The sequence below is a fragment of the Mugil cephalus genome, chromosome 12, assembly GCF_022458985.1.
Source record: "Mugil cephalus isolate CIBA_MC_2020 chromosome 12, CIBA_Mcephalus_1.1, whole genome shotgun sequence".
NCBI lineage: Eukaryota > Metazoa > Chordata > Actinopteri > Mugiliformes > Mugilidae > Mugil > Mugil cephalus.
In genome coordinates, this window is record NC_061781.1 from 16,756,199 (window position 1) to 16,771,499 (window position 15,301).

Sequence of the window (15,301 nt, forward strand, 5' to 3'; positions counted from 1 at the left end):
GTAACATCTTACCCTGTGTAATAATTATTTTTTTCTAGATTAATAAAACTTCTGCCAGCTGCCACAGTAAAACCCTGACTCTCCAAAGGTAATTCTGTTCTGATCTTTGTCCTTTAAAATAAATATATATATATGTACACAAAGCCGTTCTCATTCCCAAGGCGTAATATACCAACGATTTGCCACACCCCTAGACATCTGATACTGACACAAAAGCTACCCTTCCACGTCTGTATGAGACGCTCTGGATTCTCAGTTGACTTCAATGTAAACCCCCTCGCGTCAGTAAGAGACGCTTAGAGCAGAGGCCGCAGTCCTCCATTCACTGCAATAATAACGCGTTCGCGGCGAAATATGACGCGGCGATTTTTAGGATTTATTCTAATGAGATCAACTTAAACACACCAAAATATCACTGATAATTCAACAATAAAATAGCCTCATGTTATGGCTCTGACTTTGAATCTTTTCTCCTTCGATTCTGAGAAGTAAGATCCATTTTGAAACGTTGCTGAACACGGTATGTCATTGAACACACCCTTTTTTCGGCGGGATAAAGCTCCACCGTAAAAACAGTAAAAACACGCCAAAAATAGCACTAATAACAATATTAATAGCATAACTCTACTCAAGATATCAACATATAGGTTGGGAATATATCTTTCTGTTTGAAAATGAGTGGATATATGTTTTCTGAACCCTAATATCAACATCCTAACCCTGAAGAAGAATTCAGGAACTACATTTTTTTCCGAGTCACAATACACAGTAGCTTGCCGCGCCATTTAAATTGTAGTTCTGATGTATTCTCTCTATTATGTAAAATTGTGACTGTGATCTTAGCAAACTTTGCATGGGCTTTAGGGCCTGGGGAGCACAACTGTTTGTTCAGATTTCATCTTTGTCATTGGTAAGAAGGTGAAATCAGGTTTTTTCAAGGTTTCAACACTAGTCACCAGCGCCACCTATTAGCTTGACCTTAGGGATCATAGTAGAGGTCAATAATTTTCCACAGCAGAAAGAAAAAAATGTCTCTTAGCCACTGGCTCAGGGTCAGCATGAAGGCAATGAAGGTCACATGCTTTCCTTGCTCACAATTATTTTATTTGATCAAACAGATGTACAACCAAAATATGCAGCCATACAAACAATGGTAGATAACTAGAAACTGGAGCATCAAAAATGACAATTTCAGAATATATTCAAAATATAGACAAAACTTTGTGATTCTATGACTGAACAGCCTGCGCATGCTGCCCATGCATTTATAGTTGGTTATAAAATATAGTTACAGTATACATTTTACGTTACAGTAGTATGAATACAGTCCATTTGTTGAATTAACTTCACACTGTTGTAGTGAGGTTGGCATTTTCGTTATGCACACAGAAATATATGAGGATCACTTTGATTTTTCATGTGTACCACAGAACCTTCAAATATTTGCAGTTTAACAGCTTAATGTCATGTAGAAATCTGTTCAAACCATGATAATGGCTTCATCCCTGATGGATGCTACGTTGTGGTTCTTGTTATGGCCATTTTTATACATACCTGATTTAAATGCTATGACAAACAACTTCCTATAGTTGGTCCAGTAATGACTGCAAACATTACAATCAAGACTCACTTATTATTAATCAAATGTATGTTTTGGAAAGCATTTGATGTAGTGACAAGTGGCTCATTCCAAAGATTAGTCACACTATCAAAATAGTGTGACTCCTGTTACTGCCTCTCTGTTGTGGAGGACAACGTGTGTGTGAACTGTAATATCACAGACTCTGTGGATCCAGAGGAGCCAACATATTGTTAATAAGAGAAGGCCTGGCCTCTTTCCACTTTAGCAGGATTCCGTGTTTGTGATCTCCCAGTCAGCAGCAGCCAACTCAGACAACGTCTCACAAGTGACTGCTGCATCCTCCTTGTGTGTGTGACGGCCCAACAAGACACTTCCTATTGTTACCATTGAAGGAGCCTGGGTGGGGAACTGATTTCACCTGAGAGATGGGAGGAGCCAAAAGGCATAAAGGGACGGCCTCCCAGTCGTTCTCTCTCTCTCTCTCTCTCTCTGGGCAGCCGCCATGATGGCTTCTATATTGGTTTAGGTTTGGTTTGTTTCTACATTTGTTTCAACACTCATCCACATCCTCTCCTGCACCCACACTTCACACTACTGATCCCCTTCATATTTACACACTTCATCTTTTTAGTTTATTCTGTGGTTAATTTAAAGAAATCACGTTTGGTTGACCTCATCACTGTGTGTGATCTCCTTGTTTGTTACCACCCTGAGCCAGGCTGTAACAGTGTGACTTACGCATTAGTATTTTTGTTGCTGTTGTTGTTTTGTTGTTCAAGTGCAACTAACCACTTCCTTTCTGTTGCACCTACATACACACTACATTTAAAAACACGTGGTAATGTTCCAGTCCCTCCTTCTCTGTCTGATGGTCACCATGTCTCGTGTAAACCAAGCCGCTGTGCTCTTCACTCTGCTGCTGGTTTTGTGTCGTGTCCTTACAGGTACAGTAATGATGTTGTTTTCTCTGGGTTTATTTGATCATTAAAATTTACGCTTATTATTTGTATTGCTTTCTTCAATATTAGCAATGTTAGCAACTAACCACTTCCTTTTCTCACCGCCTCCACATTTACATTTAGAGCCAACAGTTCCAGAGTGTCAATCTCTGTCTGATGGTCATGATGTTCAGCCAAAACCAAGCAGCTCTGCTCCTCATTGTGCTGCTAGCGCGCCGTGTCTTTGCAGGTAAAGAGGAGGTTTGTGTTTGTGATGCTTTTATGCAGATTTAAGTGCACCTTTTATTTCATCATGATGGATTGTTTCCTTTCAACTTTAGGGTCTGAAACTGATGAGCACAGGGATATGCTGGTATCCAGAGGAGACTCAGTCACGTTCCACTGCAACGTATCCAGAGAAAATGCTTCAGAAATGACCTGGAACTTTAAAAGATTCATTTACAAACATTCTATCCTGATAAATCAGACTTTTTCAAATGTATCTTCTGACAGACTGAGAATAGATCCTTTAAAGTTAAATATTTTCAGTGCTCAACCTGAAGATGCAGGACTTTATTCATGTAGTGCAACTGACAGACGAGGCTTAAACTGTGTTTCCTGGAATTTAACTGTGTCTGAGAACATTGAAGGTAGGTAGAGCAGAGCAAAACACAGCAAATAATTTCTGCAACATGCTTCATACAGTTCAAACAGTTTAAACTGAAAAAATACTTAAATATCATTCTGATCTGATTTTACGTAGAAACAAGTTCATCATATTTACCATACGTACTCACAGCTGCAGTCGGATTGCTTCTATGTGTCATCGCATCAGCTGTCTGCCTCTGGAGGTGAGTGATGCCTTTCAGCTTCAGATTCAGCATGAACAAATACGTTTATGTGCACTTAATAGCGCGTGATATGCAAAATTACAAATGATAATTTCTAAATTCGCAGTTTGTGTTGTACTTTTTGAAAACCTAGGACGTTTATGCACGTTGCTGTTAGTCCCTTCCTAGATGACACACATAGTGCAGCAGTCTCGAAGCACTCGCCTTTTTGTTGTCAGTGTCATGTCACTGGTCTCCCGAGTTGTGATGACATCTGAATCCAGCAGCCCACTTCTTCACCTCGCTGTAATAGAAATTAAACACTTCTGTAGTGATGGTTGAGAGTAGATGGCTGCACAACAGTGGAGAGACTGCTGACTTACAATTTTCTGCATGATAACTTAGAGTGCTGAACTGCACATGGACACAACAAGTGTTTTATTACTCATGTCATTATACTCTAAATCTGGACTTTTCAATCTTCGTGTGTCAAAGTTTTCTAATGTTTGTGCAAAACGTAGTTTAGCAGCTAGCAGTTAATTCGTTGAAATAAAAAATTTAACCACTTTAACTCCTAAAACTTCAATTCAGTGGATGATTTGTAGCCTTAAACAGAGTGTTTAATATGTGTCGACTTTAAGAGATAGTATAGTATAGTATAGTATAGTATAGTATAGTATAGTATAGTATAGTACAGTATTGGACTCTCTTTTCTTGAGCCATGAATTGTATTTTGGGTTATGAGCTGTTTTTTTGTTTTTACTTTTAGTTTTTGGGCTTTCATTTTTTTTTTTTAGTTACCAGTACTTTGTGTTGTCCCATTTTGTGCTTCGCATCATTAGTTTCACATGTGCCTCGTTAAACCACCAAGAGTGTGTAATAGTGTACACTATTTATATCCCTGTTTGTTCTTTATTTTTAGTCATTGTCAAATTTACTTTGTGTTGTTCATCTTGCGTTTGAATCCTACCTTCCTTGCTACACCTCTGGCATTTAGTGTAACTGAACCAAACACTGTCGCTGCAACTTGCAATTACAAGATGTTAAATGTAAAAGTGAACCGTTGCCGACGCATTAAGTCAGTGAATGGACTCAGAACAGTGTCTGAAATGCCAAAGCATTATCAGACTTAAGCACTGCTGTCTTCATCTTATCTGACGTTGTCGACCATAAGCTACTGGTCATAGCAGACCAAATAAGACTGTTGACTTTATTATTGATATGAGCAGAAGTATATTTTATCATCGGGGCCGTGTTTAAGTGGGTAGAGCGGGTTGTTGACAGACCAGGTTAGTCGTTTGAGTTGCTGTGTCACTGTGAGTGTAAAGCACTTTGAGTACGGTTCTATATCAATCCAAATACAACACCACTGACTTTAACTTCAGTTAGAGGCTAAAGAACAACAAAGATATGGACCCTGTGGTGATTTTCTCTTTCATAAAATAATAACACCCTGTTTCTTGCCCAGTGCCAGTTGGACTCTAGCCCCAGGTGAACCTTTAAAAGGATAACCCGTGATAGATAATGGACGGACAGATCTGCATTAGATTTGAGCCTTTCAACAATCAGGATGTCTCAAAAGTTGAGAAACAGTTACCTCTACTGGCATATCACTACAATATAAAACAGACAAAACATCAGAGAAGATGGTGTGCAGGAAGCAGAAGGGAAATAAAATGTTCTCTGTGTGTCTGGCCACTGCGAGATATGAAAAAGGAAATGGATTTCTGACCTATCACACTTGCGATTTGCATCACAACGTAGTCATTTCTGGGAAGGTGCAGATCAGACTACACTGCAGAGTAGAGACGCAGAACCACAAATATGATTTAAATCCACTTCTGTTACCAGCATAAAATCAACTTCTTTATGAATGTCCATGTTTTGGTCATTGGATTTTCCCATCAGAAAGGGATATTAAAAAACAAACAAAAAAACAGTGGTTATTTGATTTTGATTCTTTAATTCAAAAATTAAAATTGAAATTTGATACATTTTTCTTTATCATGTTCGAGGATGAATGAACAAAACTTTAAAACCGGTCTTTTTTTTCTAATTTCTGTTTATAAAAACAAAAAATAAAATCGTTATAAGACAGAATCAAAAAAGCAACCGTATTTTGCAACCGGAAATTTCCGATTTCAAAGTAAGAGCCGATATCTCTGCACGCATATGTTAACTAGTAGCTAACTATTCCCTGATTATATGTAGTTAATTTTAGTTTGAAATATGCGGTTTTTCTGAAGCCATGTTGTCTTCCCAGAGACACACTCTTTTATTGTTTCGAAAAACAACGAACTGATCCGTGTCCATCAACTTCTGTTACACACCGCCCGTCTCATACATGCTCTTACTTTGGAAACGACAACTTCCGGTCGCACAATATGAAAAAACCGGGCGCTTTTCTGTTTCTTTTCTGTCTTCTAACGATTTTATTTTTTGTTTTTAGAAACATAGAGAATTAAAAGAGATTTCAATCTTAGTTTTTGAATTTTAAAATGAAAATTAATTGTTTTTTTTAACATCCTTTTCTGAACGGAAAATCCAATGACTAAAACATACACGGACTGTGAACTCATGCACAGAGAAACTATCTGTGAATGTAACAGTGAGACGTCCTTCAAACTGACATTTGATAGCAGACTTAAGCCAGATGTATGGCTCCATGACAGATGTTTAACAGGAGTCACCAAATGGATTGAAATTCGCTTTGATAAAACATGTACTTTTATTTTTTTTTTGTGTCGTCTGTGTGTGCAAGTCATGATATGATTCGATGCATGATATAACCAGCAATGGTTTTTACTTATACAATGACTAATACAACCAACGTAATCTTTCGTTGTCAGCAGTTGTGTATAGCCACTATATGCTCTGCAGTGAAGTGTGTCTTCTATTCATACTAACTAGGACAATGTCGTTATTGGTCGCTGCTTTGTCTTTGTAGAAGAAGCAGGTCGAGGGCAGAGCAAACATTTCCGGTCGGGGATCAGACTCGATCTGGATCAAGAGAAGAGGTCAGAAGAGCTTTGTCAACTTTAATTGTTTTTTTCTCCTGCATTAGAGGCTGTACAGAACTTTATTATTATTATTATTATTATTATTATTATTTTTCATAGGGACACAATCAAGAGGAAGACAACACGGATCAGTGGAGAAACAACAAGAGAAGGAGTCAGTACATGGAGAAGCTGAATCCAATCTATGGTGACAACTGGGTGGACAAGTCATTAAGATGAAGATGGAAACAGAGACATGGACGATGTATGAAGCACATTACATTTTCTAGTTTGAAAACTGGCACTTTGAGGGAAGTGGACTCTAATTAATACAATAAAACTACAGTCTTCATGTTAACGGTTACAGTTGTAATGTTGTTATAGTGTGAATAAAGTTAAGTTAAAGCTAACCCATGAGTCCGTCATATTTCAAGCCAGTCACACACAACTATATAATATTAGATGTTAAGAATTGCTTCAAGTCAACAGACGTTAAAAATATTTCCAGTGCTCAACCTGAAGGTGCAGGACTTTATTCATGTAGTGTCACTTACAGATGAGGCTTAAACAGTGTTTTCTGGAATTTAACTGTGTCTGAGGACTAAAGGTAGGTAGAGTAAAAAACATGGCTCATCATTTCTGCAACATGCATCACATTGATTTTATGCAGAAATCAGTTCATCATGCACAGCAAATTGAGAAGAGTTGAATTCTTGGTGTTAAACTAGAAATACACTAGTAGAGTTAATTATACTCTGGGTAGACTTAATCCATTATAATTAACTCTCAGTCGATAAATAGTTGTTGTCAAAAACCGAGTGTAAAAAGGAAGTGTCACTAAATTAAACATCTAGGTGTAAATGTTAAAATATTAACGCTGAACTTCTTACTCTAAACTCTGATCCTGTATTTAACACCTCAAGTGTTAAGACCCCCCTCCCCCCATTACTATTCGGGCACCCGAAGTCATTTTGTAGCGGTGAGCCACTGAAACTTTACTCGTCGCGCTGTTACTAACCACCTGAACACCTGCTTAATGAGCTTGAGGTTAGCATTGTTAGCATGCATGCCTGGCCTCACTGTAACATAGAAAGTGAGTAAGGGCAGTAAACGCTTCGTTTGGCTTGACGTTTTGTCTGAGTGAGACGAGTCATGCACTTTGTAACCATAGATATAAAACGTGATAAGATGATGCTAATGGTTCGGAGTTGCTAGCTAGCGTGCTAAAGTGGTGCTAACGCTACATACATACACTGTTGCATGTTGTAATATTTGTGGTGCAAGTTTGAAAATAAATGTTTTTGAACTGCCAAACATGACTACCTTTTTATTTTAGTAAAGTTTGTTTTCCAAGTATTTTTTGTAGGATTATATAAGAATTATATTGACACCTTTAAGTGTTATGGGGGTAACACTTTTGTAGTTAAGAAATAGTCCTCTAACAGAGTTAATTGCTAACTCTATATAAAAGTGTTAAAAAACTAACACTGGTTGGTGTTAGGCAGTGTGTTAAATTTAACTAGAAGAGTTAAATTTACACTAACTTAGTGTAAAGGTACCAACACTCGAAAAAGTGTTAAATTAACCGTTGCAGGTGTGGACCCATATAGACACTTTAAAAGTGTTAAGATCAACTCTTACAGTGTTAATTTGGGTATGCTGATTTTACTGTGTGGGATTTACTATGTGTACTCGCACCTCTAACTTTATTGTTTCTATGCGGCATCACATCTGCTGTCTGCCTCGGGGGTGAGTGAGAAGTTTTACTTATATATTTTATTTGAAAGAGGGTTCAAACAAATTCACATTTTTATTGTTCTTTGTTCATGACAACTGGACTGAAAAAAAGTTGTATTTTGTTTCTGTTCTGTTTTTTTGTTTTGTGCAACTTACCACTTCCTTTCTGTTGCACCTACATACACACTACATTTCAAAACACGTGGTAATGTTCCAGTCCCTCCTTCTCTGTCTGATGGTCACCATGTCTCGTGTAAACCAAGCCGCTGTGCTCTTCACTTTGCTGCTTGTTTTGTGTCGTGTCCTTACAGGTACAGTAATGATGTTGTTTTCTCTGGGTTTATTTGATCATTAAAATTTATGCTGATTATTTGTATTGCTTTCTTCAATATTAGCAGTGTTAGCAACTAACCACTTCCTTTTCTCACCGCCTCCACATTTACGTTTAGAGCCGAAGGTAAAGTTCCAGAGTGTCATTCTCTGTCTGATGGTCATGACGTTCAGCCAAAACCAAGCAGCTCTGCTCCTCATTGTGCTGCTAGTGCGCCGTGTCTTTGCAGGTAAAGAGGAGGTTTGTGTTTGTGATGCTTTTATACGGATTTAAGTGCACGTTTTATTTCATCATGATGGATTGTTTCCTTTCAACTTTAGATATCCCAGTAACTGACCACAGGAATATGCTGGTATCCAGAGGAGACCCAGTCACGTTCCACTGCAACGTATCCACAGAAAATGCTTCAGAAATGATTTACATCATTTACAAACATTCTATCCTGATAAATCAGACTTTTTTAAATGTATCTTATGACAGACTGAGAATAGATCCTTTAAAGTTAAACATTTTCAGTGCTCAACCTGAAGATGCAGGACTTTATTCATGTAGTGTAACTTCCAGACGAGGCTTAAACAGTGTTTCCTGGACTTTAACTGTGTCTGAGAACATTGAAGGTAGGTAGAGGAGAGCAAAACACAGCAAATAATTACTGCAACATGCTTCATACAGTTCAAACAGTTTAAACTGAAAAATACTTAAATATAATTCTGATCTCATTTTATGTAGAAATCAGCTCATCATATTTACCATACATACTCACAGCTGCAGTCGGATTGCTTCTATGTGTCATCGCAACAGCTGTCTGCCTCTGGAGGTGAGTGATGCCTTTCAGCTTCAGATTCAGCATGAACAAATACGTTTATGTGCACTTAATAGCGCGTGTTATGCAAAATTACAAATGATCATTTCTAAATTCACAGTTTGTGTTGTACTTTTTGAAAACCTAGGATGTTTATGCACGTTGCTGTTAGTCCCTTCCTAGATGACATTCATAGTGCAGCAGTCTGGAAGCACTCGCCTTTTTGTTGTCAGTGTCATGTCACTGGTCTCCCGAGTTGTGATGACATCTGAATCCAGCAGCCCACTTCTTCACCTCGCTGTAATAGAAATTAAACACTTCTGTAGTGATGGTTGAGAGTAGATGGCTGCACAACGGTGGAGAGACTGGTGACTTACAATTTTCTGCATGATAACTTAGAGTGTTTTATTACTCATGTCATTATACTCTAAATCTGGACTTTTCAATTTTCGTGTGTCAAAGCTTTCTAATGTTTGTGCAAAACGTAGTTTAGCAGCTAGCAGTTAATTCGTTAAAAAAATAAAAAATGTAACCACTTTAACTCCTAAAACTTCAATTCAGTGGATGATTTGCAGCCTTAAACAGAGTGTTTAATATGTGTCGAGTTTAAGAGATAGTATAGTATAGTATAGTATAGTATAGTATAGTATAGTATAGTATAGTATAGTATAGTATTGGACTGTCATTTCTTGTGCCATGAATTGTATTTTGGGTTATGGGTTGTTTTTTTGTTTTTACTTTTAGTGTTGTGGCTTTCATTTACTTTTTTACTTACCGGTACTTTGAGTTGTCCCATTTTGTGCTTCGCATCATTAGTTTCACATGTGCCTCGTTAGTTAGTTATTTAGTGAAGCTGGTAGCGTGAGAATCCCCAGTTTAAAGAAGTAGACGAGAGCATCGACGCCATAGAAGAGCTTGTCAGTTTTGTCTGTGTAATCTAATGGTTTTTAAGATAAAATGTGTTTTACAGCCAGTATTGTAAAAATCTTGGATCGTGTGCAGCAGAATTTTTACTTTTAACATGTAACTGATGATATTTATTCAGTTTTACTTTTGTATTTGCAGAAGACGTCGGGCCAGGACCTGAAACTCCGTATGAGAGCAGGATCCTGAGCCAGGCTCAGTATCAAGTTCTATTGGGAGGAGAGGTTAGAGGAACTTTAATAATACACAAATTAGAGTGTCACAATGTATTTTTTAGTCAATATCACCTATTTCTTACCCATTTACTTTCATTCACATAGGTCGCCCCTCCTCAACCCTACAGACGTGCAGTGTATAGAACAATCATGAACTCTGAGAGACTCCTGTAAACCTGTCGAGTCCACTGAGCTGACAAGCACAAAGTACAAGAGAAAGAAAGTATTTCATTACATGTGAAAACGATGCATCTCAGTATTGTTCTTGTAATAAGGAAAATTACCAAAGTGTATCTTATGTTTTTAAATGTTTAATCTATTTTTTTCTTGCATGCAGATCGTCACCATTGTATTCCTATATCCTCTCCTTGTGTTTTTTGGCCTTCCCTGGTGTCTTTTAGATTTGTTTGTTAGGTTTACCCTGCAGTACCTTAATTTTCATTAATACATTTTGTTTCCTCCTCCTGTCTCCTTCCTGTGTTCTGCATTTGGGTCCAACTTGTTTTTTGTTTTTTCTGGACCTCCACCACATTCTTCTCTGATAACTTTTTCATACTTCTGCTCTTGGACCTGAGCTTCATACACAGTGTTCACATAGACACACATACGGGTAATGGGGAAGAGGTGGATACGATCTGAAATCAGAGAAGACAGAGCAGTGACACACAAGGAAAAAGGAAGTGACCTGAAACGAGAGAAGAGTTACATTTCAAAATAAAACAGGAAGTCATGAGACAAGAATGGGGACAAGACAAAACCTCAGCAAGTTGTGACATGTACCTGGATTGTGACGATATAAAAGCGTTTCTTCAAAGAAAATCAGAAGAGAGGAGAGCAGACTGAGAGGCAGAAGAGACAAGAACACATTAAGAAACCAGAAACTACAGTCTTCATGTTAAAGGTTTCAGATGTAATGTTGTTATAATGTAAAATAAAGTTAACTCAAAGCTAACTCATGGGTCTCTCATATTTCAAGGCAGTCACACAAAACTATATAATATTAGATGGTTAGAAATGCTTCAAGTCAGCAGACTCAGGCCTCATCAAAGTGTTTGAAACTCTCCAACCAACAAGATGTGGTTATTGTACATACACGATACATGCATTCAAGTAAAGGATGCTCAGTGTTCACAGTGTGAGGCCAACGTGTCTTCAGCGTAAGAGGAGGTTTTCCTGCATTTTATATTTGAGCTCATAATATGATTATAGTGATGAGAAATATATCTCAGTTAATTTTCAGTCAAGTTGAAACATTAAATCAACAATTCATGTTAGATTTTACATGAATGTGAGTGTGACGACCCACCAAGACACTTCCTATTGTTACCATTGAAGGAGCCTGGGTGGGGAACTGATTTCACCTGAGAGATGGGAGGAGCCAAAAGGCATAAAGGGACGGCCTCCCAGTCCGTTCTCTCTCTCTCTCTCTCTGGGCAGCCGCCATGATGGCTTCTATATTGGTTTAGGTTTGGTTTGTTTCTACATTTGTTTCAACACTCATCCACACCCTCTCCTGCACCCACACTTTACACTACTGATCCCCTTCATATTTACACACTTCATCTTTTTAGTTCATTTTGTGGTTAATTTAAAGAAATCAAATTTGGTTGACTTCATCACTGTGTGTGATCTCCCTGTTTGTTACCACCCTGAGCCAGGCTGTAACAGTGTGACTCCTCATTAGTATTTTTGTTGCTGTTGTTGTTTTGTTGTTCAACTGCAACTTACCACTTCCTTTCTGTTGCACCTACATACACACTACATTTAAAAACAGGTGGTAATGTTCCAGTCCCTCCTTCTCTGTCTGATGGTCACCACGTCTTGTGTAAACCAAGTCGCTGTGCTCTTCACTCTGCTGCTGGTTTTGTGTCGTGTCCTTACAGGTACAGTAATGATGTTGTTTTCTCTGGGTTTATTTGATCATTAAAATTTACGCTGATTATTTGTATTGCTTTCTCCAATATTAGCAATGTTAGCAACTAACCACTTCCTTTTCTCACCGCCTCCACATTTATGTTTAGAGTCGACGGCAAAGTTCCAGAGTGTCATTCTCTGTCTGATGGTCATGATGTTCAGCCAAAACCAAGCAGCTCTGCTCCTCATTGTGCTGCTAGCGCACCGTGTCTTTGCAGGTAAAGAGGAGGTTTGTGTTTGTGATGCTTTCATATGGATTTAAGTGCACCTTTTATTTCATCATGATGGATTGTTTCCTTTCAACTTTAGGGTCTGAAACTGATGACCACAGGGATATGCTGGTATCCAGAGGAGACTCAGTCACGTTCCACTGCAACGTATCCACAGAAAATGCTTCGGAAATGACCTGGAACTTTAAAAGATTCATTTATAAACATTCTATCCTGATAAATCAGACTTTTTCAAATGTATCCTCTGACAGACTGAGAATAGATCCTTTAAAGTTAAATATTTTCAGTGCTCAACCTGAAGATGCAGGACTTTATTCATGTAGTGTAACTTCCAGACGAGGCTTAAACAGTGTTTCCTGGACTTTAACTGTGTCTGATGACATTGAAGGTAGGTAGAGTAAAAAACATGGCTCATCATTTCTGCAACATGCATCACACAGTTCAAACTTAAAACTACATAAATATAAATCTGATTTTATTTTATCAGAAACCAGTTCATCGTGGTATTTACTATACGTACTCACACCTGCAACTTTATTGCTTCTATGTGGCATCGTATCAGCCGTCTGCCTCTGGAGGTGAGTGAGAATTTTTACTTCCTTTCTACTGTTATTACAAAAATGACATCTTTACATATTTTATTTGGAAGCTGGTTCAAACAAATTCACAAGTTTTTCTTTTATCAATCTTTGCTGATACTGACTTCATATATGACAACTGGACTGAGAGAGTTGTATTTCATTCCTGTTTTTTATTTGTTCTAATTTGAAATAGAGTTTTCACATTGTTCTAATCTTTGGTCATAAAAACATCATTTTCAGTGCATTGTAGGAATGTTAAGTCATGTCTCTGTATTACAGCAGACATTTTGACTGGTTAACAACGGCCTCAGTGAACGACATTAGTGAGGACTCACACACAAAACTAAAACTGTCTCACTAATAAACAAAATGTAGGTTTAATTATTAACATTAATTATACTGTATCAGTGGTGAAATGGGTCCATTGTTGCTAAGGTGACGAAACAAAAGTAGTAATTTTGAGAAGTTTCTTGATCAACATAGAAACTTTACCAGTTCTAGATATAATTACATCTTATTCTGATGTGGAGAAAAATCATATTATTCTCTCATTATCTTTCTTTTCTGAAGCATTATTATTAATTTCTCATCCAGTTATAACATGATAAGTTGGAATATGACACTCAAATTCAATATTAATGATAAATTGTGGTGTTAAAAATAAAAAATATATACAGATGCACTGAGTGTTAAAAAACATTTTAAAATGTTGAGCTTGATGGATTTTAGTAGCTCCGTCAGGGACTTAAAGGTTCGGTTTATCTTTTTTCTAAGTCAGGTTGAGTGAACTGCTTATTTAGTGAAGCTGGTAGCGTGAGAATCCCCAGTTTGAAGAAGTAGACGAGAGCATCGACGCTGTAGAAGAGTTTGTCTCGACCGTGTAAACAGCAAAACATGTTTAGGCCACTTTAAACAAGGCTCCCTGAACACTATCAGTTCCTCTTTGCTATATTTAGAATATTATGCAGATTGTCCTCAATGTTGATCTAAATCTGTCTCTTCTAAGCAGCAGTTTCACATTGCAGTGGAGTTGCTGGTTTGCTACTGTGTGGCTTGTTGTAACACATTAATTGGAGACCAGCAAACGTATTATCACACCAGATTCACACACAAACTAATCAAAGCTGACCACATCTGTTTAGTTCTGTCTGTGTAATCTAGTGGTTTTTATGATAAAATGTGTTTTGCAGCCAGTATTGTTAAAATCTTGGATTGTGTGCAGCAGAATTTGTACTTTTAACATTTAATCTCTATTATTTAGTTTTACTTTTGTGTTTGCAGAAGATGTGGGGACAGGACCCCAAACTCCACCCTGTATGAGAGCAGGATCCTGAGCCAGGCTCAGTATCAAGTTCTATTGGGAGGAGAGGTTAGAGGAACTTTAATAATACACAAATTAAAGTGTCACAATGTATTTTTTAGTCAATATCACCTATTTCTTATCCATTTACTTTCATTCACATAGGTGGCCCCTCCTCAACCCTACAGACGTGCAGTGTATAGACCAATCATGAGCTCTGAGAGACTGTAAACCTGTCGAGTCCACTGAGCTGACAAGCACAAAGTACAAGACAAAGAAAGTATTTCATTACATGTGAAAATGATGCATCTGTGTATAGTTCTTGTAATGAGGAAAAGTACCAAAGTGTAGCTTATATTTTTAAATGTTTAATCTATTTTTTCTTGCATGCAGATCATCTGTCTTTGAATTTTATGCTCTACATGTTTTGTTTATTTCATTGTCCAGTAGATGTCGCTAAAGACTCAAATGTGTCAGTGTTTTGTGTTTTGAGTATTCCCTGTGACTCTGTTTGGTTTTCTTTGTTTCCTGTCCTTCTTCTGTGTTTCTTATTTTGTGTAATTTCGTGTATTTTTCCACTCTTTGCTAAATGTTTAGTTTCTCCGAGCGCTACATGTAATATTATAGTTTTATATTATATAATAGTTTCATATTTAACGTTTCACATTTATATTTATCATTTATATTTATATTTAACATTTAGATTTAACAATTACCATTTATATTTAATGTTTAGATTTACATTTAACATTTAGATTTAGATTTAGTTTTTAGATTAAGATTTAACATTAACTAAATGTGTTCAGATCTGCCTTTTTTCTGCTAGGCAAAAATAAAAAATAAAAAAATGTCCAACTGAATTCCTCAACATAGAAATAAATGAACATTTTATTTATTTTTTCAACTCTTGTTTTCATT

At 37.2% G+C, this 15,301-nt stretch overlaps 1 protein-coding gene and 2 long non-coding RNA genes across 4 annotated transcripts; all 3 read left to right on the top strand.

The window, feature by feature from the left end:
• The first annotated feature begins 2,342 nt into the window (after positions 1 to 2,342).
• On the top strand, positions 2,343 to 6,749 carry LOC125017653. The gene is made up of 6 exons (XM_047601066.1): positions 2,343 to 2,526; positions 2,665 to 2,770; positions 2,862 to 3,170; positions 3,284 to 3,371; positions 6,298 to 6,367; positions 6,470 to 6,749. The coding sequence occupies exons 2-6, from the start codon at positions 2,698 to 2,700 to the stop codon at positions 6,587 to 6,589; spliced, it is 660 nt and encodes a 219-aa protein (XP_047457022.1). The 5' UTR covers positions 2,343 to 2,526; positions 2,665 to 2,697; the 3' UTR covers positions 6,590 to 6,749.
• Positions 6,750 to 8,106: 1,357 nt separating this feature from the next.
• Positions 8,107 to 11,304, top strand: LOC125017661. 2 transcript variants are annotated; one of them, XR_007113866.1, is made up of 7 exons: positions 8,107 to 8,397; positions 8,536 to 8,646; positions 8,738 to 8,805; positions 8,954 to 9,034; positions 9,147 to 9,234; positions 10,285 to 10,367; positions 10,464 to 11,304. It is a non-coding gene; the product is annotated as an uncharacterized LOC125017661 (long non-coding RNA). The 2 variants fall into 2 exon arrangements; XR_007113865.1 differs by having other exon boundaries at positions 8,738 to 9,034.
• A 1,076-nt stretch (positions 11,305 to 12,380) lies between these two features.
• LOC125017666 lies at positions 12,381 to 13,074 on the top strand. Its single transcript, XR_007113871.1, has 3 exons — positions 12,381 to 12,490; positions 12,582 to 12,890; positions 12,990 to 13,074. It is a non-coding gene; the product is annotated as an uncharacterized LOC125017666 (long non-coding RNA).
• Positions 13,075 to 15,301: the final 2,227 nt, after the last annotated feature.

Excerpts from the sequence above, each read along its gene's own strand:
- LOC125017653 (XM_047601066.1), top strand. The coding sequence starts at position 2,698 with ATGGTCATGATGTTCAGCCAAAACCAAGCAGCTCTGCTCCTCATTGTG. Across the intron at positions 2,771-2,861 it reads AGCGCGCCGTGTCTTTGCAG|GGTCTGAAACTGATGAGCAC; the intron begins GTAAAGAGGAGG and ends TTTCAACTTTAG. Across the intron at positions 3,171-3,283 it reads TGTGTCTGAGAACATTGAAG|AAACAAGTTCATCATATTTA; the intron begins GTAGGTAGAGCA and ends GATTTTACGTAG.